Consider the following 24,251-nt stretch of genomic DNA (forward strand, 5'->3'; position numbering starts at 1 on the left):
GTGGGCCTGCTTCCCTAGCAGATTTCATTTCATTAGATCACAACTGCATTTGTGCCAGACTGAGTACATCAAAATTGTAAAGAATTACAAATACTTTATGACCTGGCCTAAATGGGTTTAAAAAAAAAGCTTAACAAGCAAGGGAATGTAACTGAAATCTAGTGTAACATTACACCTCTTGTCATTTGTTGGGTTTGGAAAATCTGGCCCAAAACACAACACATGTGTAGTTTTCAAAACTGTAATTATTGCATACCGGTAGATGGGAAAAAATACCTAAGTTTATTGTTGATTTGTGATATAATCATTTTTTAATGAAACACAGGGAAAGCAGGAATTAATCTCAATATCAGATAAGTTACCAATGCAAAAATCTATAAAGAGTTGTGGATCTGCTGGGATACTAATACCAGAAATACCACAGCAATCCCCAAGTTAGAGGCTTTCTAATGACATAACTATGCTATTCTGTCATTTTTATACTATATTCTACACTATTTTCCTGAAACACTAATACAGAAAGGAAATGGCTTATTTTTTCATTTTAGTAAGATGCCCGCCCTTCAAATAAGCAAGAAAAATCTAGACGACCTATTATGCCCATTTGGTAACATCAATTTACTCTATTCGGAGGTAATTAAGTAATGCTGAGGAGGGACTTCAGTTTTATTATACAGTACTGGTTTATGGGATGGGCAGTTAAAACAGGTTCATGAGAAGGGGGGAACAATATTTAAAAAATAATATGGGCATGAGGCAAAAGAGGAAATAAATTATATTATGTCAAAAGCCCTCAACAAAGCTAAATGCTCAGGAACATGCTAGTAACTAACCTATATTTTCAGTTAAACACTACATATGCAGCTTCATTCACATTTTGAATGACATAACACACTATAATTGATTATATAAAAACTCAGTGTTCAACTGTAACACAATTGACAGATTTGCACAGCATGATGCTGACCTGACCTAATTCGCAGGTCTATTGTGAGGATAAAATGGAGATGGAGAAGAATCATGAACACCACCTTGAGCTCCTTGGAGGAAAGATGGGATATAAATGTAATAATAAATAATAACAATCCTAGTTAAGCACAGGAGGTAGCCCTGGGAAAGGAAAAGCCTCTTAGAAATATACAATCATGCTCTACTCTGATGACCTCAGATATCTGAGTACTTGCTCCACAGCAGTCATTTCCCTGGAATAGACAGCAGTGCTATTTTACAAGAAAAAAGAGGTGCCAGAACTCACCATGAACGCCTCCCTTGTTCTCTTATAATGGCAATGGCACCCATCAGAGAGCTGCCAGAACCAAGTTCCAGCTGGAAAAAAAAAAGCCCTGGCAGAAAGTACAGCCTTTTGCAACCTCTCAGTATCAGGACTGGCATGGGAGTTTAGCCTGAAATATGTTGTCTCTGTGCAAATCAACATAATGGTGGAGATATAGTGGCTGTGGGTAGTTTAACATCATAAGGTTCAATGGAAGATATTCTACTCAAAGAAGCAGACAAATGAGAGCTGGTGACTTCAAAAAGAGGAAGAGAAAAGCACTAGCTATTTCACACCACATCTAGATCCTGATCATGGGGTGGAAATCTGACTGTCTCCAAGGTCCTATCCAATCCTGGATCAGATGGACCAGGAAAGTGCTTCCTCTTAGGCTTCCTGCTCCTTCCAAGGCCAATAATGTACAGAATGTTGGGAGCCTGCCACTTCCAGAAACACAAGCTTGCAGAGCTGGCCTGGATCTCGGCACTCCTTTCCCTTGATCATGTGGGGCAGAAAGGTGTTCTTAACCAGAATATTTTTCAGTGCTGGAAAGTGCCTGCTCCATGTAGCACTTTTTTTCTTCTCAAAGAAGCATAAAATGTTCCAAAGCCCTGCCCTCATTCACCCAACTATCAAATTATTGCTATCACAGCATTTAAAACAATAATACATATTTATCCAGGACAATATAGTGCAAATTATGCAAATTATTTTAACACAATAATATCACACACATCACTGGAATTCAACTGATTCAGGTTACCAATCAGAGAGTCAAAAATGAAAGGGTGCTTTGTAGGGTTGTTTCCCTCGTATTTCTAGCATTAATACAACAATTATAAAACCCTGATTAGAATAAGGAATTACAATTACCATTAGTATTATGGATTCACTTATTTTCAGAAGTGATTATAAATTTATAAACAGCAACAGATCTTTCCCTTTAAGGTGAAGTCTAAAAATATTGACTTCTGAGCATTTTACGCATTGTGTTGCTCAAACATTTCAGTAGTGGAGTTTATAGCCCCTTAAAAGAGAACCAAGGGAATCACTGTAAACAGTGATACTGTATAAATATACTATGAGAAAACTCTGATAAAATGAAAGAAAGAAAAAACTTGGCTACTAACACAACTGGAAGGAAAATAAATGTGAACTGCAGAGGCTGCCTGATGTTGCCAAGGGCAATAATAGCATCTTAAAGTGATTTTGAGAGTTCTTATTTCAACATTTTTACAGAAAAATAAATTACAAAAATCAGACCTTTGTAATTTTTATTTTGAAACTGTAATCCACCTTTGTCATTAACAGTGCTAACATTTTTCAAATTATTAAATCAATGTTGGATATTTTATTTTACCTTTTATTAACATACACTATTGGTCCTTCAACAAGTCTAGTTCAATTAGGCAATGTTAAAAATTTTTTAGGAATGATTAAAACACTGAAGTACCAGTTTATTTTTGTAGTGCAACACAAATTACAGTTTACCTATGCTAAAAGTACACTTAATGTAGTTTGAATTATCCTAATGATTCCAGTTTTGGATTACACTCAACTATGCTGTGGTGGGGGGAGTAGAAACCAGCCAAGAGGAAGAAAGATACAATTACTTGTATGTGAAGGATAACCTTACATACCTTGGCCTCCGAAATGCTATACCATATTGTTGGCATGCCAGACCCACAGTGGGAGTATAAACAATAGGCATAAATCTTTCAATATCAGAAGTCAGCACTTTATAGAATAGTTTTTCATTTCGATCCTGAAGGCTCATCAGCAGAATATATCTGTGAAAAATGAATTATATAATTATACAGTCATCTAGATGTAGACCAAAAGTGAATTAGATATAAATAGGTATTTTTTCAATTAAAGCTATTTTTCATCTCTGAAAGGATGTCTCTTTCAAGTTCAAGGCACATAAACTATACCATATCACCACCAGACTTGAAATGAAAAAAACACATATTGAAATAAAAGCCTCAGGAAATGTGACATTATGTGGCATAACAATTTTATTATTGTTATTATCTTTAATTTATTCCCCTTATATCTTTGGTGACAGAAAATAAATAATAACACTAGTCTCAATGCAAATTGTCACACAATTATATACTCTAATAAACCAAGGGTGGCTAACCTGTGGTTTGGAAAGTGGTTTGGCCTTCCAAACGTTGCTGGACTCCCAGCTCCCATCATCCCTGACCACTAGCCATGTGGGCTGGAGTTGGTAGCAGTTGCAGTCCCACAATATATGGAAGGCCACAGGTTAGCCATCCCTGGAAACTATGATTTGTCTGTGTCTACTGCTCTGTTAAGTTTGAGGAGGTTGCTATGATGACTTTGCTATCTCTTTTTTTACTTCCCCCAACTAACATTTATGTCTATTCAGTTTCAAATAGAAACGCTTTGGAGAAAAAGAGACACTAAAAAATGGTTCCAAAGATCCCAGTGCACACACAAGCACTTTGCAGTAGTCATAATGGAGCTTCTACTTACCCTGACCTCCTCCTCCTCCTCCTCCCCCCCCCCCATACATCACCATCAGTTCTTCAGGCTGCTGGAGAAGTTGCTCCAAAAGGTCCTGAGACTTTCTGAAGCAACCTGTTAGCAGTGCTTGGCAGCTGTGATCAAAAGGAAGGTCCTCTAAAGCTTCTTTTTCATTGATTACATTTTCTCCCACCTTTCTCCAAGAGAATTTAAGGTGACGAGAACACAGGCTTCTCATGTGGTCTCCCATCAGAAAATGATCAGAACCAAACCCATTTATGTTCAGCAGGGATGCTGCTTGTATTTCTGTGCTTTTCATATCATATCCACTGCAAATGCAGAAGCTCATTTGGACACTGGCCAGACGTGTCAGATAATAAAGGTATATAATTGCAGTGTAAAATTCCCACTATAAACATTTTATCCATCAAATGGGAAAATAACTAACATTTTGCACATTCATTTTTTCCTAGGTATTTTCAGAATTGTTTGCCAGCCGTGCATTATTTCATGTCCAATGAATACTTTTACCTCCCCTCCATCTCTGTCTTAGACACATTTGAAATCCAGGAGGGTTTCCCTCTCTAAAGCAACCAAGTTAATAATCTTTCATTCTGAACGATATATAGTTTTTCTGGATGAACCTTTTGGACACACCATTTCATTTCTATAGGAAAATGACAGGTGGAGAATGTATTATGCATAACCTAATGCAGACTATGCCAGACAGTTCAGGCATGCATAGCAGCCAGAGGAGAGGCTGAAACACAGTCTTTTTCTGAACAGTTGCCCACTTTCGTTTTATTTCTTCATTTTCCAAAACCAGCTGCTTCTATTTAAACCTCTAATAATATTTCATTCTCCTATGCATTTCTTTAGGGGAAAAATTGGGACTGCAGATCCTGCAAAAGTGATCTTTTCAGCAAAGTATGTGGAAAAGACTAGTGGAATTCTTTTTTCTTGCTTGCTTTCTTTTTTAGGGAATACCCTTTAAAAATATAAATGCAAGAAAAGCTTGGATTTTTGTCCCATATCTCATCTGCCACCAAATAAAAAATAAGCAAGCAACTACAGAAATAAAGTGACATCCAACACAATGTTAGCACAAGAAGGTTGAGACTTGAAGTTGTTATGCACAGCTTAACTGCCACCAAATATAATTATACGAGTTGTGCCAAGTGGTCATGCAACATCTTTCACAAGCACAAAACTCCCACTGGATTTGGTTGGTTCACTAAACCAAAAATTCCCATTTATGAAACCACTGTTGAACAAGCAGGCTGCCGCAAGTGGATATAGTCCTTCATGTTAAGAACAGAAGCAAACCTAACTCTTAATTTAAATGGTTCAGTACTGGTGCTGTGCATCTATCATAAACACCCTCTACTAGTAAAGCTGATGTGCTGCATGGAGAAAACGAGGAGGGGTCAGGCCTCTCCTACTCCCCCCAGTGGGTGGGGGGGTATGAAGGAACTTGTGGGAAACATCATCCCCTTGAAAACCACAGGAACCAATAGTTACATGTGCATGTTACTCCAAGACTACTACCAAATGATGGCAGCAGAGAGCAGTGAGCAGCTTAATGCAAAACTGGTGTAGCCTGTCAATTAAGCTAAAGGGAACAGCCTCACATAGGATCGAGCACAGAGTAAATAGGATGCACTTCCATATCCATTGTGGATGCTATATCTGCACTGCAGTACATTCAATGAAATGTGCCCTTGTATGTGTGACAAAGAGTGTATTCCACTGAAAACACTGCAGTGCAGACAGACATTATCAACACTGGAGTGTGCATCAGGATGTACCCTTTACAGGCATGTCAAAGATTTTACATGCCTATACTTCTTACATTTATACTAGCAATATAAAAAACACCTCCAAACAAGCCAATACATGCTTTTTTATTCCATAATTAAGCATTTCACACATATTTTTCAAATGGTGCTTTAATTTTTTAGTGCAAACACCAGTTCTGTCAACTGCTCAACAAAATTATCAATGTTTAGACTTAAATTACCATATAATTGGCTACAAATCAGGGTGAGCGGCTGTTTGTGCACATACAATTCCATGCTCAGAGTAGTGTTCTTGTTCAGAAAGAGGTGCTCAGCACACTCTTTGGAAAATGCCCAAGCATGCAGTGCTTCTCTCTGTTCCTATCATGTTGCTTTTTTCAACCTCCTCAAACAGTCCATTGTGCTGAAGAATTGCATAATTATCAAGTTAACATGAGGACACTGGCCACTGTGATTTGTAAATCAAATGTCTGTATATGCGGATCACACCGTCAACCACCTGGTAATTATGGCAACATAAATCATTGTTTAAGTCAGGGGTAGGCAACCTAAGGTCTGTGGGCCGGATGCGGCCCAATCACCTTCTCAATCCAGCCCGCGGACAGTCCAGGAATCAGTGTGTTTTTACATGAGTAGAATGTGTCCTTTTATTTAAAATGCATCTCTGAGTTATTTGTGGGGCATAGGAACTCGTTCATTTCCCCCCAAAAAATATAGTAAGGCCCACCGCATGGTCTGAGGGAAGGTGGACTGGCCCACGGCTGAAAAAGGTTGCTGACCCCTAGTTTAAGTTCTTTTGTGTGAGCTCAGGTATTCAGATGAACACCCAATAAATTGTATCAAACTTTGTTTAGCTATGCTGACAAAAGAGAGGCTGTTTTGTAAATGTGCAGAAAGTGAAGACCTCCTTTAATTTATCTTGCATTATATTTGTACAAACTATAAACAAAGGGTGTCATCTCTCAGTTGCACATGAGGCCAATATGGATAACAGAAGTATGAAGAAATTTACCGTATTGGCCCAAATATAAGTCACACCCGAATATAAGCCGCACAGGGAGTGGGGAATCAATACCCAAATATAAGCCGCCCCCTTCCTCGCTCTCTCCCTTTCTGGCCTTGGTACTACGCTGCTTTGCTGTTTTCCTGGCGCTGTTTGCCCCGCGCTCCTGGCTGCATACTGGGCGGGGGGGGGGGAGCTGAGCTGCGTTGCCAGCAGCCTTTCCACCTTCCTCACTCTCTCCCTTCCCAGCCTTGGGGGAGATGACAGGGGACTACACTACACTCCTGGCGCTTTTTGCCCCAAGCTCCTGGCTACATACTGGATAATTTTTGTACGGTTGCAAATATAAGCCACACTTTAACTTTTCATGGTTGGAATTCGGGGGGGGGGGGAGTGCAGCTTATATTCAGCCCAATACGGTATAACTGGTTGAATGTCAGCATTTGTCATATTTTCCCTAAAAGCACTTTTTAAAAAACAAATATCTGAGTCCCTTAAAAATGATTCAAGTTCAAGACTTTACCTGTCCAGGTCAGATGCTTGTCTTTCAAAGTTTCTAAGAACCCTTAAAACTTGAACTTCTTGACTAAGAAAACAAGGAGGTAGCAGTCCATGAATATTCAGCTGTTGTCTCTCTTCCAGGGTGAAAGCCAGACCCTTTACAGAGAGGAGAGAAGTGTTTATCAGAGAGAACCACAACACACAACACACATACATTACTATATACTCCCAAGTTTTAAAAATCTGAAGCCAACAAATTTTGAAATATTATTAAACTTGCTTCACGATATGAGCTTATAATACATCCTTGCAAAAGTATATTTCCCCCCTTAATACTGTATAAAAATGTTTCCTCCAAGCTTATAGAAATGGATCCTTTTTGCAGTTTAAATGTGTCCAGATAATATAATGAAATTCTACTAAGATATAAAAGATCTATTATAAAATGCAGCTGACACCTACCTGTAAAGATTTTACCCTTTCTTTTGTAAAGCAGGTAAGTCTGTTGTATGCCAGACAGAAACTGTCAAGGTACCATGGAAAAGTGTATACAATCCTACCCTGCTTTCACTACATAAAGCTGCTTGTCAGGCTCTAACTCAGAACTGAATACACGCACATACATCATTCACAATGTTTCCAGAGCACAAGAAATAATGAAATATATTTTCATTTGTTTTCCAAAACAAAGTATGATAGAATCTGAGTTACAAAAAGGGATTTTTGCCCAATGAGATGGAACCTTGCAAATTTTACTTTTAAAAATACTGTAGTCTCTATGGGCAGGTGATTACTAATGACTCCTATTTATTGAGGAGTCATCCTGATTTCCTTTCACAAAGCTTATGCAGAGAATAGATTACTGCCAGTTTTATTAGCCATTCATTTTGATTTGTTTGTGGGGATGTTATACGACAATGATCATTTATCCTGCATTTATTCTGATTTGCTTGCAGGATGTTCACATGTGTTCCTGTTAGTCATTCATTCATCTCACAATTTTCAATGTATTTTCCCATCACATTTCTGAACTACAAGAATTTTGAGAACCCCTGATCAAATTGTAAGCATGCAGTTTCTCCCTCCCTCTTTCTATTCCTTTGGAGAAGATTAGGCTGCTGCAGAGATCCACTATAGCTATGGTTGCACAAATCTTTTGCATATTGTAGCATGTAAGATGAAGACCAATATTCTCAAAAACATTTTTTTTAATCCTAGTTTTAGAATAAACTACTGGCTTAAGGAGCAAGAGAATTGATAAAAACATTCATATTAATACAAAACATCTAGAATATCAAAATAGTTTTCTTATCTTTTGATTTCATGGTTTTTTCAAGCATCCCAAAGAAGACAAGATATTGAAAATGGAAAGAATTTGAAAATTTCAGATATTAAAATTATTTAGCAGAGTTTTAATAACAACATAATTTTTAAAACTCTTTTAGGAAATTATATTTTAACTCCTGGAGTATGACAGAAGTTCACACCACAGGCAGCCAAATCATGTTATTAAAAAATATTCAGAGGTCTCAGAGGTGAACATATTTTCCACATATCACTGCAGTTCTTATGTCTAGTGTTCAATTATTTTAGTCAGCTCCAGACAGACTTTAAATCTACATACTGTACTGTATATGGAATGGGAGCACCTTATTACTTGGCCTGCACATTTTTTACTTTCACATCATCGCATTTTTAATGAATAGGGGGAACTTAATAACTTGAGATATACATTGCTTTTGCTTCTGAGACTCTGCATAAAAATGTATGTGTAAATAGTATGAATTTTCTTCTTACAAAGTTTGATGAATGCTTTACTACCTATTGAGAGATTATATGAACTTGGCTGCTTCCAGACTGTCGCTGGAAATTCATATACCAGCAAATTTAGGCTGTGCAATTAAAGTGGATTTGAGGCACTTGTGCAGCAAACCCACTTTTTAAAAAAGTGGTAATAAGAAAAGTGATAAGGAAATGTGTAGGAAAGTGTGGAATAATAACAACATCAGGTGGCATTATATAGCCTCAGTGCAATGAAGAAATGTTATATAAACAGCAACATCACATAATCTACAAGCAAATAACGCGGACACAAGTCATCATGAATGCTCAATAAACTGCTTGTGTGGAACAGGACAAATGAGAGGAAAAGCGGCAAAAGTTCAGTCCTAAAAAGCATTGCTCCATTTTCATTCCCATTCTCAATTTTTCCCAGAATGCATCTAGGCCCTACATCTTCAGGGCATTCTGAGGGAAAGTAGTAGGTGGGTGACTGCAGTCTTGGCCAGTGCTTTGCAGTACACCACGGCCATAGTAAAAATGAGCAAAAAAACCAAAGCAAGACTCACAGCCCACCACCACCTCTAACAATCCTGGAAACTGATACACTAGGGTAATGCCAGTCAGTCGGTCAAGTTTATTGCTTATAGACAAAGGCTGCTGCAATGTATACAATGTCATTCAATAAAATATATACTAGTTTGATACAAAAACTTAAAACATTTAGATTGTCACTAGGGTAATGCAGAGAGCCCACCAGGTTGGTCCAGGGTTCCCTCACAAGGCTTCTTACTCAGGACCTCCTCAAACCAAGTTTTGGCCCTTCTAGAAACTAACTACTGTGCATAAATATGTAAAAACACAATTAAATATATCCCCACACTGCCTCATTTTTTTGCCATTTTAAAAGCATCACTTTAATACAGCAATGGTCAATAGGCACACTTTTATGAAAAAGACAATTACCGTATTTTTCGCCCCATAGGATGCACCAGCCCATAGGGCGCACCAAGTTTTTTTAGGGGGAAATAAAGAAAAAAAATTATTTCCCCCCCAGGCACTTGTGGGGCCGGCAGTGGGGAGAAGCGCTCTTCTCCCCGCCGCCCGCCTGCAGACCAGGTCCGGGGACAGCGGGAAGACGCGCTGCGCCTCCCCGCTGTCCCCCGACCTTGTGGGGCTGGCGCTGCGGCTCTCCTGAAGCCTGGAGAGCGAGAGGGGTCGGTGTGCACCGACCCCTCTCGCTCTCCAGGCTTCAGCGAAAGCCTACATTCGCCCCATAGGACGCACACACATTTCCCCTTCATTTTTGGAGGGGAAAAAGTGCGTCCTATAGGGCGAAAAATACGGTATATTCTCTCTCTCGTCTAGCATTTCTTCTCCAATTCTACTTCCCATAGACTGAAGTACTCAACGTACGAGTGGGCACTGGACATTCCAAGCCACCTACATTGTACATAAATTAGATTTGGTCAGCAACTAAAGAAAACATATTTATGGAAGTCTTCTGGTAAACAAATACTGCATATTCAAATACAAATCAACTATTTAAAAGTGACTTGTGTAACATTCATATTTCACTAGAAACTTGCATCCATAAATTGTACAGAACCAACAACAGCATGACAACCTACATGGTCAGAGTGCTCTCCACAGCCACATATTCATCAATCTTTGATAAGACATGTTTCCTGATTTAAGCATAAAGTAATAGTCTGACACCAAAATTATGGAAAGAAAAAACAAAAACAAATGGTGGTTAAGATGTAAAACAAGATAATTGGACTGAAAGACAGAAATTCTACAACAACCTTTTCAAGAGCACAGCAGCAACGGAAGCAAAAGAGCATTTTACATATGAAACAAAAGAATAAATGGGTTGGATTGAAGGAATAGGTTTCTGTGTAGTAAGTTTAAAACTGACTCAACCCGCCCCCCTTTTTTTCTTTCAAAAGAGAGCACTTTTAAATGCGTAAAACTTGAACTGTTGAGCAAAAACATAAACAAGCTCTCTCCTTTATCAGTCACGGCAAGGGATGGCCTTGGCTCTCTAGGGGAACAAAGAAAACACGTCAGAACTTTATCTTATGTGCTGACCACAAAATACGCGCAAGACCGATGTCTGGGAAAAACGCCAAAAGCGTGTTCCCGGAGATGGTGACCTCATCCCAGATAAGAGTAGGAAGAGGAAGATCCTTTTATGGTCAGAAGTACAGGAAGGAAGATCCTTTTATGGTTGAGAGTACCAGTGCAGGAACATATGTGAGGTCAACCTGCGTACGTAGGCCAACGTGGTTGGGCTCCTAGGGGAGGAGTGAGAGGGTGCCTGGAGGATATATAAACTGCATGAAACCTGTCATTTCTTTGTACTTGCTGTGGACTCATCACGCAGGTGCCTTCTGCTATCCGGAGAGCAGAATAAACTCTTTCTTTGAACCAACTTGGTGTCATTTGACTTCCTTCCTCCTGTCCCGGAGCAACACAGACCCAATTGGTGAACTCCAATAAGGCTACAGGATCTAGACTAAGTTAGATGTCTGTCACTCCCACTGAAGTCTGTTGAACAAGTCACACCATGACTAACATGTCACATTTATATCAACAGTAGAAATTTATCGTTACAAATGTACAAAACATTTTTGGAGTAGGGGTGGGTGGAGGAGAAATTCAAATAAAAACAATTCTGAAGTTTTAAAAAGTGTACTTTTGTGGAATTCTCTAAACACAGTAAGTTGGATCCAAATGTTTTGTTCTTTGAATGGAATGGAAGGCGCTTCCTTTTGCAGAAGCAAAGTTTTGCTCACAGAAGGCCTTTACAACACAGAGAAACAAATCAGGTTCCTGTATTTTTTACAAGATAGATTCAACTTTATATTTCATCCCTGAGTTTGAAGTTGTTGCAGAAGATGATGCTTAGTATCTGAACCATAAACCATTTATATTGCCTATAAAAGGGACCAACAGCCCAAGCTGAATCTTTATACATCAGTATTACATGCTTAGGATGAAAAGATAACTTAAGGATGTCATGAAACTAGTTGCTCTATAGCCTCTCCCACAAGCAAATCTGCCAATGCAATTTGCCGATCAGGATGCAAACAGTTTGTGCAAGACAAGCAACATCCTACAGAATACAGACAAAATAAACGGGATACAGCAAGCTACCACTGATGTGAGAATAAAGCTATAAGCTAGTATCTTGGCTTCTATACTATTTATTGGAAAGCAAAATGGAAATCATTACATTACCACATATCCCTCTCAATCTTTGTGTTCTTTATCACAAGTTGATTATGATTTCCAAGACTGCAGCTATTTTCAACATAAACAAAAACTTTGGAAGTAGAAACCTGAGGGAATCCTTGAATTTTCAAAAATGTTTATTTCCAAAGGCTATTTGAGTAATAGAGAAAAGAGGAACATAAACAAGTCAAAATTAGAACTTTGAGGTATTTTCTGTTCATAGGAAGGCATGTTGGTACATGAAAACAAAATATTTGATTCTGCCATGAGTTTAATGGTGCTACTTGGGTACATCAACTACAATAATGACAAATTTGAAAGAGGTAGTCACACATTTATCAGCTGCAGCAAAAAAAGAGAGTCTTATGGCACCTTAAAGACTGACACAATTTAGGATAAACTAGGTATGTGTCTTGTGTTGATATACACAACTCAAAATATAGAGCTCGATGTTGCGGGACTCTAAGCCCCATGAACCCCAGCCAGCATGGTCAATGGAAAGAGATTGTGGGAGTTGTAGTCATATGTTAGCCATCCTTGAAAAAGGCTACTCTTCAGATCTCTTTAACTCAGTAAGTATTAACAGAAGGGATTGTGAAGACTGGTAAGCACAACATGAGTGACTGTCCTAGTGACCCCCAGGGGCCATAGGTAGAATCACAGAATCATAGAGTTGGAAGGGACCCTAAGGATCACCTAGTCCCTGTAAGGGACCCTAAGGATCACCTAGTCCCTGTAATGCAGGAATATGCAGTTGTCCCTTACGGGCATCAAACCTGCAACCTTGGCATTATCAGCGCCACGCTCCAACCAACAGTGTAGAAGGGCTCCTTGAACATCAGGACAATAATATTTTTTGTAACTATGACAGTGTGACTCAATTCTAAAATCTCAGATTATGTAGAAAGCTGTTAAACCCGAACACTAATAATCAACACAACATTACAATGTAGCTATTCTTATATCCAGCTACCAGAGTGTTAATGTTATGTTTAGTAACAGCTAGTTTGTTCAATGGAATGGCTGTGGGGCCTAAGCCTGAACAAAGGAGTGAGCTGTGTATACTTAGTAATGTGGGGAAGGCACTTTGCACAAACTGCTCTTTCCATGTCCCAGGGTTTAGGAATGGCCTGAAAGCAGGTTCTGGGCAAGGCCTTGGTGAGCTCTGAAAAGAAAGATGTATTAGCCATATATGAAGCTTTTTTGGCCCCACTGGTGGTGAATGTTTTTCAAGACCAGCAGAGAACCCACCACCCAAACAGTGCAACGATTTCCCCTTTGTACATAGCACACAAGAAGATCAGATATAGCCTAAGATTATCAGTTTGCAGGTCTGTCTCTTCCAGGTTAAGTGGACCCACTAAGGGTGCTATCCCCAAGAGTCCCTGATATCACAGAACCAGCAATGAAGTTTTTAAAGCCTCTCACCAACAAGGGACAAAATGCAGATATTCCAATTGGTGAGGGGCTTGACCTTATTCAAGTCTGGAGCATGCAACCCTGTTTCCCTGGTCAGCTTCCTCATGGTCACACCATTATCTGTCTATAAACAGTTGTTCTGGATAGGGTAACCTGTTGAAATCTATACAGTCATACCTCGGGTTGAATGTGCTTCAGGATGAGCGCGTTCGAGTTGCGCTCTGCGGCAACCCGGAAGTAACGGAGCACATTACTTCTGGGTTTCGCCGCTTGCGCGTGCGCAGACGCTCAAAATGACGTCATGCGCATGCACAGAAGCAGTGAAAAGCGACGCGTGTGTGTGCAGATGTGCCATCACTGGTTACGTTTGCTTCTAGATGCAGATGGGGCTCCGGAACCGATCCCGTTCGCATCTAGAGGTACTACTGTAATATGGTTCAACTTGTCATAAACTCAGAATCTTCAAACATGCAAATATACACCTTGCTTATTTTTAATTTATCTGCTATGATGAGAGAGAATAATGAAAGGGAAGAACTAAATAGGATTCCATTTGAATGAAAATGAAAACTGCCTTGGTAAATATTTAAGTTCCAAGTTGGGGCCTCTGTCTTCTCTGAACTAAGTATTCAAAAGCAGAGTATGTTTCCTTATTTCAAGGGTTCCTCCACCCATTTTGAAGGAATGCAGGACAGCTTAAAACCACTTTTAAATATTCAATATTTTAAATATCCATATTTAAGAAGGAGTTACAGCTTAATATTCCAGACACACTGTCCTAGATGCTTATCCTTAGCTATGAAATGCCTGCATGCATAGAAGGCATTTGCAATATTTTTTAAAGGCCAGAAAGGTTGAACTAAGAAATATAACAGGAAATCTGCAAATAGAAGCCCCTGACAATTTGTGTGTTTCACAGCAGATAATACTGGATGACCTGTGGTATCTTTAGCAAGGTATCCAAGGCAAAGCTTAGAGCAGTCATAGAAAGAGGAACTTTAAGTATAATCTCCTCAGTCAGCACATTGCGAGGGCAGGGACAGAACACTCTCGCCAAAGGTCTGAACTGATTACTTGTAGAGGGCTTTTGAAATTAGACTGCATGAAATTATGCTGGGGGTCATGTACAGAGCCTGGACCTAGAAAACATATTGAGGGGAAAGGAAGCAAAGGAATTGCAGACCATTATTGGAGGGAGGGAGGCTTTCATTAGTGCAATACTGTATAGGACTATAGCATATTGTGACAGAAAGCTGCAGTAGCAAGAAACATTTGCAAGGGAGCATCTGTTAGCCTTTGGAATCATCTTTGTGTGGTGTAAAACAAGACCCTGCCCTTTCCCCAAGTCCTGTGTGCTGGTTTCCTTTTTCCTGGGGCTTTGGAAAAGCAGAAAGTAAGAGCAGCATGAGTCTTCATGCTGCTTTTGCCTTTCTAGTGCAAAGGAAAACAGACTCCTCCACTTCTCCACCACAGAGGGCAGATTGCCTGAAATGGGATTCGGGGGGGGGGGGCATTGCTGACATTGGCAATTTGACATGGGAAGTTGTGGAGCCCTGACCCTACAAAAATGATCCAATTTTGTATTTTTGAAATACTTGTCTTGTAAGTTGCCCTAAGAAGAAAATTTGGAGATCACAACACTTCAAACATGTTTCTATTGAAACAAAGCAAAGAATAATGTCACATATGTCTATTTATCTGTTTCACAGTAAGAAAAAGATTTAGAGAATTCTTATATTTTGTGGAATTCGTTTACACTTTTCTATCCAGAAAAACATGTTCAACAAGAAATATTTCTACTTAGCAACAACCATTGTAAAAATCACCCATGAGAACATGCTCTGGGTAACATTACACTGGGGGTTACTTGCCTTACGTGTTTAACCAGGTTCCAGATGTGAAGTTGAAATGTAATGCAAGAATTATACTATTACTAGCTTAGAAAAAGAGTATAGCCCTCGTGGGGCAGAGGTGTATTTCATAAATCTAACAAATAGCAGCATTTACTTTGGTGGCCTGCAGTACTCTGTGTACCGAGCCTTTTCAAATGAAACAAACTTACCATGGGTGAGTGGTCTTGCTTAAAAAATATGGTATACACACACAATTATGGTACACATGCCCATTTCAATGTGTACCCAGCGCGCTCCCACAGCTGGTTTGTGAAATTATGTACACACATTAGCCACAAATTCAATCCACATCTATCCTGTAGTTTGAGAAATACTGCATTTGATGTGTTTTCCACCAAACAAGTTTCAATCCAATTTGAAAATATAAGTCACACCCATGGGTGTGGCCAGGATTTTTGTTGGGGATGGGCAGGCCTTTTGTTAAGGGTGACAGAACCTCAGTTAGCTATTTATTTATATTGATTTTTATTGATTGGGAGGGCAGCTGCCCCTCCTTGCCCCCTCTGGCTACGCCCATAGCCACACACCCTCTCTGCCCACGAGTGTGGACAGACAGCAGGCAACTGAGAAACACATCCAACCATGCCGATGTGTACAATGACATACAAATGCATTTGAAACACGTTATTCACTGTGCTTAAAGGTGGTGATGTGTACACAATCATAGTTTCAACACTTCCCATATAGTTGCTGATGTTATATGTCACTGTGCAGAATCTGGAATATAGATCGGCAGATAAATGCCAAACTGAAAACTGTACAACTGGTCAGGTTAAAAGTTTATTCTAATAGCAGCCTTGGTAGATTATATGCAGGGGGCAAATTCACGTTTATGTGTCATATTTATAATGCTTAATTTAATTGAAAACCACAGTAAGGAATGTAAGTGAATAAAATATTAAATGTTATGACTCCACAGCAATATAAGTTCTCTATAATGATATAACAAGCTACTGAAGTTGCTCACAAATTATTATCATTTACTTCTTTAATCTATTTTTTAATATAAGGAACCTGAACATTTTTAAAGGGCACATAGTACAAGTCCAGAAAAATGAAGTCAAGGTAAAAAAAATAATTAAAATTTTATCTCTTCCAGTTCTCAGCTCTCATCCAACTAGTAAACATCTCATCCAACACATGTGGTGAGAGAAAGGTTTATCTGTAAGCATCCCTCAGGAGCTGCTCGTGGACTAGTTCCAGACATCTTTTAAAGGCTAAATCTGCTTTATGTTCACACTAATACTCTCCATGTGCAGTGCTTTTTGCTGAAATCAAATCAGCTGATTCACTATTTTCATAAGTGCTGCCTGGTTTTCTTCTTGTTTGTTGTACTATCTGGAAATCAAGGTCTTTTATAAAAATAGCAACAGTGGACATCAGAATTATTCATAAGGAATCTCTACCAACTGAAACTATCTGATGTATCTCAATTATCATAGAATCAGATGGCTATACTGCTGTAAAACTTTGAGAAACAAATAAATCAAAAGATGAACTAACTGGCTCACAAGGGCCTGGTTCACAAGTAACACCAACTATGAAAAAGTATGAACAAGCAAGCATGCTAGAGTCTAGAGTCCAGGCTCAATGTTTAGTTCTCTCCACACTAACCATAAACAATGTGTTTGTCCTATGGTTTACAGTTCTTGGTTTGTCTGGGAAAGTTAAATCATGAACCTGGGTTCACACAACACAAATCATGGCTTAGCACAGCACAACATAGTAGTACAACCAGGTTTGAGCAAAGGCAACACAATCTCTTCTCTTGGACCCTACATATTCATGATTAGCCACAGTTTGGCTCAACATGAAGTGCAAAACAGTCCACTATGTTTCAGACCAGCCATAGTTATAAGTATTAAGTTAGCACCAAGCCTCATCAAGCTTTTATTTTCATTTAACACCTTGCCATTTTTCCTGAATCACTAGAGGATGTTTAACTTAATGGACTAAACACATAGGAGCTAAAGGAAGGGCAATTAGTACAAAAATCAATTTTTAGTCGGATGTTTTAAGAGGACAAAATAAGGGCAATCAAGGAAAGCATAAACTAACAGCAGATTGGAAAGGTATTTGTAACTATGCGGCATTTCTAATTTGAGAGTATGCTAATTGGATTTATTATCTGTTCTGTTAGACCAGATTAAAACCTTACTTAACAGTGTACATTCCTGTATTAGGACACAAAGTACTGAACATATATTATAAGCATCACCAAAAGTTCAATAGTAGATCAAACATTTACATATGTAAGAGATTTTTTTTGTTTTATTGGCTCTTACACCTCGTGAAATGTCTTGATGGAGAAGGAGTTGTCCGTCTCTTATAAGGGCCCCAACAACTAACCATCAGGGGGTCTAAAAATCTGCTTGGTTGACAATGAATCAGGCAAGGGGTCAAGAAGTATTTTGGGATCTGCAATATAAAAAACTGAAGAACTCTATTGCCAAAGTAGCTCTTTCTGCAGTCTCCCATAAACCTATCCTGAAGCGTATGTTTAAAACTACCAGGGGAAATCTCTGCTGCCTTAATTCTTTCCAGTTACACATATCTCTTATTGGTTTTACTCATTGAATTTATTTACTCAGTATTTATTCATTCATCACCATGTATCAATAAAAGCAGACAGTGCAATTAAACAAGAATTAAACTGCATATAGCACCAGCACTTTGGAAGTCCATGCCTATTGATATCAGGCAGGCACCTTCCCTGTATTCTTTCTGGTGGTTCCGGAAGACATTCCCATTTAGACAAGCCTATCCAGGTGTTTTGAAAGAATCTGCAGGAGTTTATTTATTTTCGTCTATTCTATCGTAGTTTTAACTTTCTGTATGTTTTAAATTATGGTTGCAATTTTTTCAGTGATAATGTTATTGTTTACTCTTTTTTGTAAACTGCATTGAGGTTTTTTCTACGATGAAGTGCTATATAAATGTTATGAAATAAATTTATAAATATTTCTATTTATTTATCATATAATCAACTGAGGCACTACAATTGATTACACAATAATCAAACTTGCCTTCTCTGTCAGCCTAGGCATAATCAGCAGTAAAAATTAATGAGCTAAAAAGATTTCACAACCTGAATAGAGAATAGTCTTTGCCCGGCACTAAAAAGGTATTTATGCGGGGGGGGGGGCAGGCAAAAGTCTTTGGGAAGAGCGTTCCCTAGGAGCTGGAGCTGGAGCCACTGCTCAGAAAGCCTTCTCTTTCACCACCTGCCAAATTTCTGCTGATCACCAATCCTTTTTCAATTCCACGTATAAAAGAAATTTTACTGCAGTTTGGGTAGAAAAACAGTAAACTCATTTTCCACACTGACAAATTCCTGTTTATGGTATATTATGTAAATCTTCCATATGATTATGTCCTCCTTAAGAGATATGTGTAAAATAATGGAAAGCAATCTAGTTCAGTTGAAAGAAACTAGGACTTGCACCAGGACTGAAATTCCAGTTTAGCCATAAATCCTTTCAATAATCTGGACAGGACATACTCTCTTAGCCTCTGATTTCCATCAGAAATGGGAATAAAAGGTTTGTCATCAACATGAACAGCTATATAAAGAAGGCCATATAAATTAGAGACAAATTCATGTTTTTAACTGATAGCAACAAAATTATAAATGTCATATTCTGGGAGATAATAGCACCTCTTGTTTCTGAATGGTTTTTATAAGATTTGTGACACAGCTGTAATGCATAAACTAACATGTTATATTTGGTCCTATGTGTATCACGTGTTCCATATGAGTTTCTTCATTCCCAGCAGTGGCCACATGGAACAAGAAAATAATAATGCTAATGCTTTATTTATAACTTTTAATGTCCCTGTAAATTAAATCAGTATTATTATCACTCTATCACAGAAGGTGGAATAAGGCTGAGTGAATGTCTTGTATAATGCCACCTAGTGATGATACTAATGGTGTTCTGATTCATACATCAGTCTCTTAGTCACTGTTGTCTGATGGAAACGACATAGAAGTGATTTTGACACGTGTGGAGAAATGGCTGGATAGATTTGCAGAGCTGAACTGCTACAGTGGTACCTCGGGTTAAGTACTTAATTCGTTCCGGAGGTCCGTTCTTAACCTGAAACTGTTCTTAACCTGAAGCACCACTTTAGCTAATGGGGCCTCCTGCTGCCGCCGTACCACCGTAGCCCGATTTCTGTTCTCATCCTGAAGCAAAGTTCTTAACCAGAGGTACTATTTCTGGGTTAGCAGAGTCTGTAACCTGAAGCGTATGTAGCCTGAAGCATATGTAACCTGAAGCATATGTAACCCGAGGTACCACTGTATTCCATTTACATTTAGTTTCAGAAATATTGTATTAACAACAGATCTGGTCCAGTCTTTTTCTCCTTCCATAGTAAATCCAATTCCCTTGGCCACCTCTTGCTGTTTCTTGAGCGTTCTGTCTTTATTTTGCCCTACAGTGTGCTGAATTATTTTTTTTTAAAGCATAGTTGTAATCTTTGGTCCCAGCGTTTTCTGACCTCTATTTTGGCGCAGCTCATTAAAGTCAGCTACCGTCTGTGTAGTCAATGCTAATATCACAAAAGGGGATCAGACTTGATAACATTGAATCTCTTCCAACTGTATGACTCTTTAAATCTCCCAGTCCTGCCATTCTTAGTAAGATGATGTGGGGCAAGCAGGCGCCTGGAATATCTTAAAGTTAGATCATCCTATTATATCTTCTGAGAGTTTACAAAGAACTAAAAAAGTTGAAAGACTATTATTTTGAACAAATGTTGTCTACCAACTTTGAGAATGCTTTGGCAGTGGAAAGGCAGGATATAAGCTTTCTTATTAGATAAGTAACTAAATAAGCAATGGAGCTGTTAATCTAAATGGTGTATCTTCAGTTCATAAAATATTATTTAGCCATTTCCCCCAGTGCTGTTAAACAGAGATGAGAATATCCTTCAGTTTTGATGATGATTTTTCGAAGTGGGTAAAGTTTTCTCATGTTAGTGTTAAGTGTTTCTTTGAAATAAACATATGTTTGCAAAGAAAAGTCATAGAATCATAGAATTGTTGGGTTGGAAGAGACCTCAGTGGCATCTAGTCCAACCCCCTGCAATGCAGGCATCTCAACATGCGGTGCACCATCCTGGACCCTGCTTAGCTTTGCAAATGTGCTAGCAGTTTTATTGCTGCACCACTAAGAGAACTAGTTAGAAACTGTTATGAAAGGGCGCGGGAACCCATAAAAAGCTTGGCTCCAGCCTAAGAGCCGTATTTGAAAGTGTGTCTATACCATAGGTCAGACGTACTGTATTGTTGGATAGTACATGTTTGTTAAGGTAGAACAGGGACTAATTTCTCATTACCGCTAACATGTTGGCTGGAGTTCATTGGAGTCAAACAACTGGTGGAGAGCACCATTTTGGCTATCTCTTGATTTAGTGGGAATTCTAGTTTCTGTTAGCATGTAGATGTTGCAATGCGTAGAGAAATATATTAGCTATGTAGCCAATCTTTTCACATTTAATATCTTTGACTATTGTAGAGTATTTTTTAATCTTGAAATACGCCACTGTGTGTGTTGTTAGTGTGTTTGTAGTGAAATGGTGCTGCCGCAGCAGCAGTGTGTTCTAGTGGCTAAATTTTTGGAATTGTACTTGTACAGCCTAATTTCAAGTCCCCGCTCAGCCAAGAAGATTGCTAGAAATTGCTGGGCTGTTTATTGCTGGCTGTTGTAAAGATAAAATTGGAGGTAAGGAAATCATTTATGCCACTTGAGCTCTGTGGCACCCTTCTTTCAAACTGAAATGGCTCAAGACATTTTGCAGGGCAGTTTTTTCTGCTTTCTGTACTTTTGCTCACCTCTTGTTGTGTAGTAGGGACGCGGGTGGCACTGTGGATTAAACTACAGAGCTTAGGACTTGCCGATCAGAAGGTCAGTGGTTCAAATCCCTGTGACGGGGTGAGCTCCCGTTGCTCAGTCCCTGCTCCTGCCAACCTAGCAGTTCGAAAGCACGTCAAAGTGCAGGTAGATAAATAGGTAACCACTCCAGCAGGAAGGTAAACGGTGTTTCCGTGCGCTGCTCTGGTTCGCCGGAAGCGGCATAGTCATGCTGGCCACATGACGCCGGCTCCCTCGGCCAATAAAGCAAGATGAGCGCCGCTACCCCAGAGTCGGTCACAACTGGATCAGGGGTCCCTTTACCTTTTACCTGTTGTGTAGTAGAATTAAGGTTCTACTTGCTGCAGCCAGAGAGGTGGGCAAGAAAAGTGGCAGATCCCTAAATCTCAAACAGCTACTTGTAAGGATTCACGGGTGTTCTTCCTGCCCTTGCCTAGAAAATGATTATATTTTTAAAAGAGTGGCCAGTCCCTTTTTTTTGCCTTTTTAAGGGACTTTTGGTGTTTAGGTTGTGTACATGTGGCTATTTAGAATGGAAAAATGGATTTGTGTGCATGTTTATCATGACATGCACATTATGTCCTCATCTAAGTGGCAGACTTCACACACCCCACTTTCATTTGGATTTTCCTGTTCTGTGGATAGAAAAAATAAAATGTAAAATTGGCCCTTTTGAGTACTATTGAATTACCCCTCACACACACCAAATTACTTGAAGGGGTCTAAGTAGGAATAAATTGGTCAGATTATTAACTAGTTGGAATAAATGGTTATTGTTATATAAGTGGTAGCTGTTGTCACATGTTGGAATATAGCTTCTCAGCCGTTTTATATCTGGTATGATTTACCATATTGAAGACCCAAGTGGCATCTAAAAACTATGTCAAAATTATTTAGAGAATAAAGCCACTTCAGGAAACTGAAGGCTGTTTGAGATGCAGGCATCTGGAATCTAGGTCAGTCCGCAATCACATAGAACAAATTCCTGGCCACTTTGGTAATATTGTTTTAAACAGCATAGGGAAACAAATGAGAAAAACCAAGACTTATTCTCAGTTTTTCTCAAAGCTGTCAGACAGTACTCTCCAACTGTTCTAGTCTGTGTCACTCGAATAGTCCATCCTTCCATGTCTACACACACGGAGAAAACATGGTGTCATCACCGCACAAATTACAAACTTGTAGTGTATTACAGGCAAACATAAGAAGCATGAGTTATTGTAGGTCATTATTCTATACTATTTTTAAAATTAACAATTTAAAGACTGAAGTGAACATTTTTCCTAAGATAGGGAGAGGATCTCTTATAAAGCATAGTTAAAACAGCCATAGATTTGATTTAAAAGGAATACAAAAGTGACAATTTTTCCTGAACTTGCAGAGGAATAGTAAGCCTAATCTATGCCCCCCCCTTTGCAGTTTCCTTTAAAGGAAGCTTACTCGGGAGTAAATTTACCTGGCACAGAATAAGAAGGAGAAGGGGGAAAAAAACTGAAAGAGACAGAGTGAAACAAGGGGGGGCATTTTCTAAGAAAAGAGGCCAGGACGTCTTATAGAGACTGATACCAGGAGCCTTACAATAACTCTTCTGTCCAACCAGATCAAAGTTAAAACTGGACTCAGATATTTTTCTTAGAAGGAACACCATACTTTCATAGGCATATGCTTAATGAAATACATACACTGCATTTTAGCTTGAGAGAGCAGTTGGCTCAACTAGGCTTTTGCAGCAGAAACATTAGGTTAACTTAGACTGGAACACAGGTGTACTCACAAACTCAAAAGTTACAACACAACATCATTTACCATTAGACTTAAAATCACCCTCCCCACTGAAACTAGAGAAAGGAGGTGGGGTAATCCTCCTTTCAGAACACAAGTAGCACGTATACAGGATTTTACCACTTGGGAGAAAAACTCTCTTTTAGAGCCTCTCTCAAATAACAAACATTTGCACACTTCATTCTCCATTTTGTCTTGTTTTAAGACTGATAAGGTTCAACATGGCTTCCTTAGATTTAGAATTTGGAGCAAGCTTGCATTTTTATTTTAGATGGCACATTTAAGATAAGCAGCTGCTGGATGTTGCCTAAGTACAATTTAAACACAGGAAAAACGTTTCTTAAACACAAATTGAAGGGGACTGTCAGAGTCCAGGCGGGAAGTAAGCACCAACTGGGCTTCTTTCACGCCAGGGGTCTGGGGACTATTTTTCTTTTGACTGAGGTGCACCCATTTTCAATTAAAAGGGTTTTGGACCTGGGCAAAACTCCGAAGGGTCCGGAAAAGGGGAAACCTGGACAAAAAAAACTTGGGGATACCTGGACAAATCTCCGATGGGAAAAACCTGGGGATACCTGGACAAATCTCCGAGGGGAAAACTCTGGGGATACCTGGACAAATCTCCAAGGGAAAAAACCTGGGGATACCTGGACAAATCTCCGAGGGGAAAACTTGGGGATACCTGGACAAATCTCCAAGGGAAAAAACCTGGGGATACCTGGACAAATCTCCGAGGGGAAAACTTGGGGATACCTGGACAAATCTCCAAGGGAAAAAACCTGGGGATACCTGGACAAATCTCCGAGGGGAAAACTTGGGGATACCTCACTTAATCTCTATTCTACAACTCACAGCAACCTCCCTGCCTTTTACAATCTAACTCAGAGTCCCTACTGAACGCTTGCACACTTGCAATGCCAGATTGAGACTCTGGAATATGAAAGATGGAAAGGAATTCAGCGCCCTTGCGTTCTCTGTTCACAGGTCATTTCTAACAAAGATCGCCATGGCAGAGGTGCGGCTGCGCTGGAAGTTAGTTTTCAGTGCAGAAGAAATCGCACAACCTTTCTGGGCAAAACTCCGAAGGAATAGGTTGGCATAAAGAATTAAGTGGAAGAAATCACACACAACCTTTGCCTGGGCATACTCCGAAGGGCTAAGGCTGGT

The 24,251-nt window shown here is 39.2% G+C and overlaps 2 protein-coding genes across 6 annotated transcripts in view; one reads left to right on the plus strand and one right to left on the minus strand.

Annotated features, from left to right (window-relative positions):
- The window catches only part of ME1 (malic enzyme 1), a 126,495-nt gene that overhangs the window by 94,948 nt on the left and 7,296 nt on the right, over positions 1-24,251 (minus strand). For both annotated transcript variants that reach the window (XM_081187364.1, XM_081187363.1), the window contains exons 2-3: positions 7,092-7,225; positions 2,914-3,063 (exon numbers count right to left, since the gene is read on the minus strand). In XM_081187364.1, the coding sequence (XP_081043490.1) occupies positions 2,914-3,063; positions 7,092-7,225 (284 nt within the window). The remainder of the gene's footprint in view (positions 1-2,913; positions 3,064-7,091; positions 7,226-24,251) is intronic.
- Positions 1-24,251, plus strand: part of PRSS35 (serine protease 35) — a 167,217-nt gene that overhangs the window by 90,731 nt on the left and 52,235 nt on the right. The gene's annotated exons all lie outside the window — the stretch shown is intronic.

This window comes from Podarcis bocagei (genome assembly GCF_964188305.1).
Source record: "Podarcis bocagei genome assembly, chromosome: 3".
NCBI classification, from domain to species: Eukaryota; Metazoa; Chordata; class Lepidosauria; order Squamata; family Lacertidae; genus Podarcis; species Podarcis bocagei.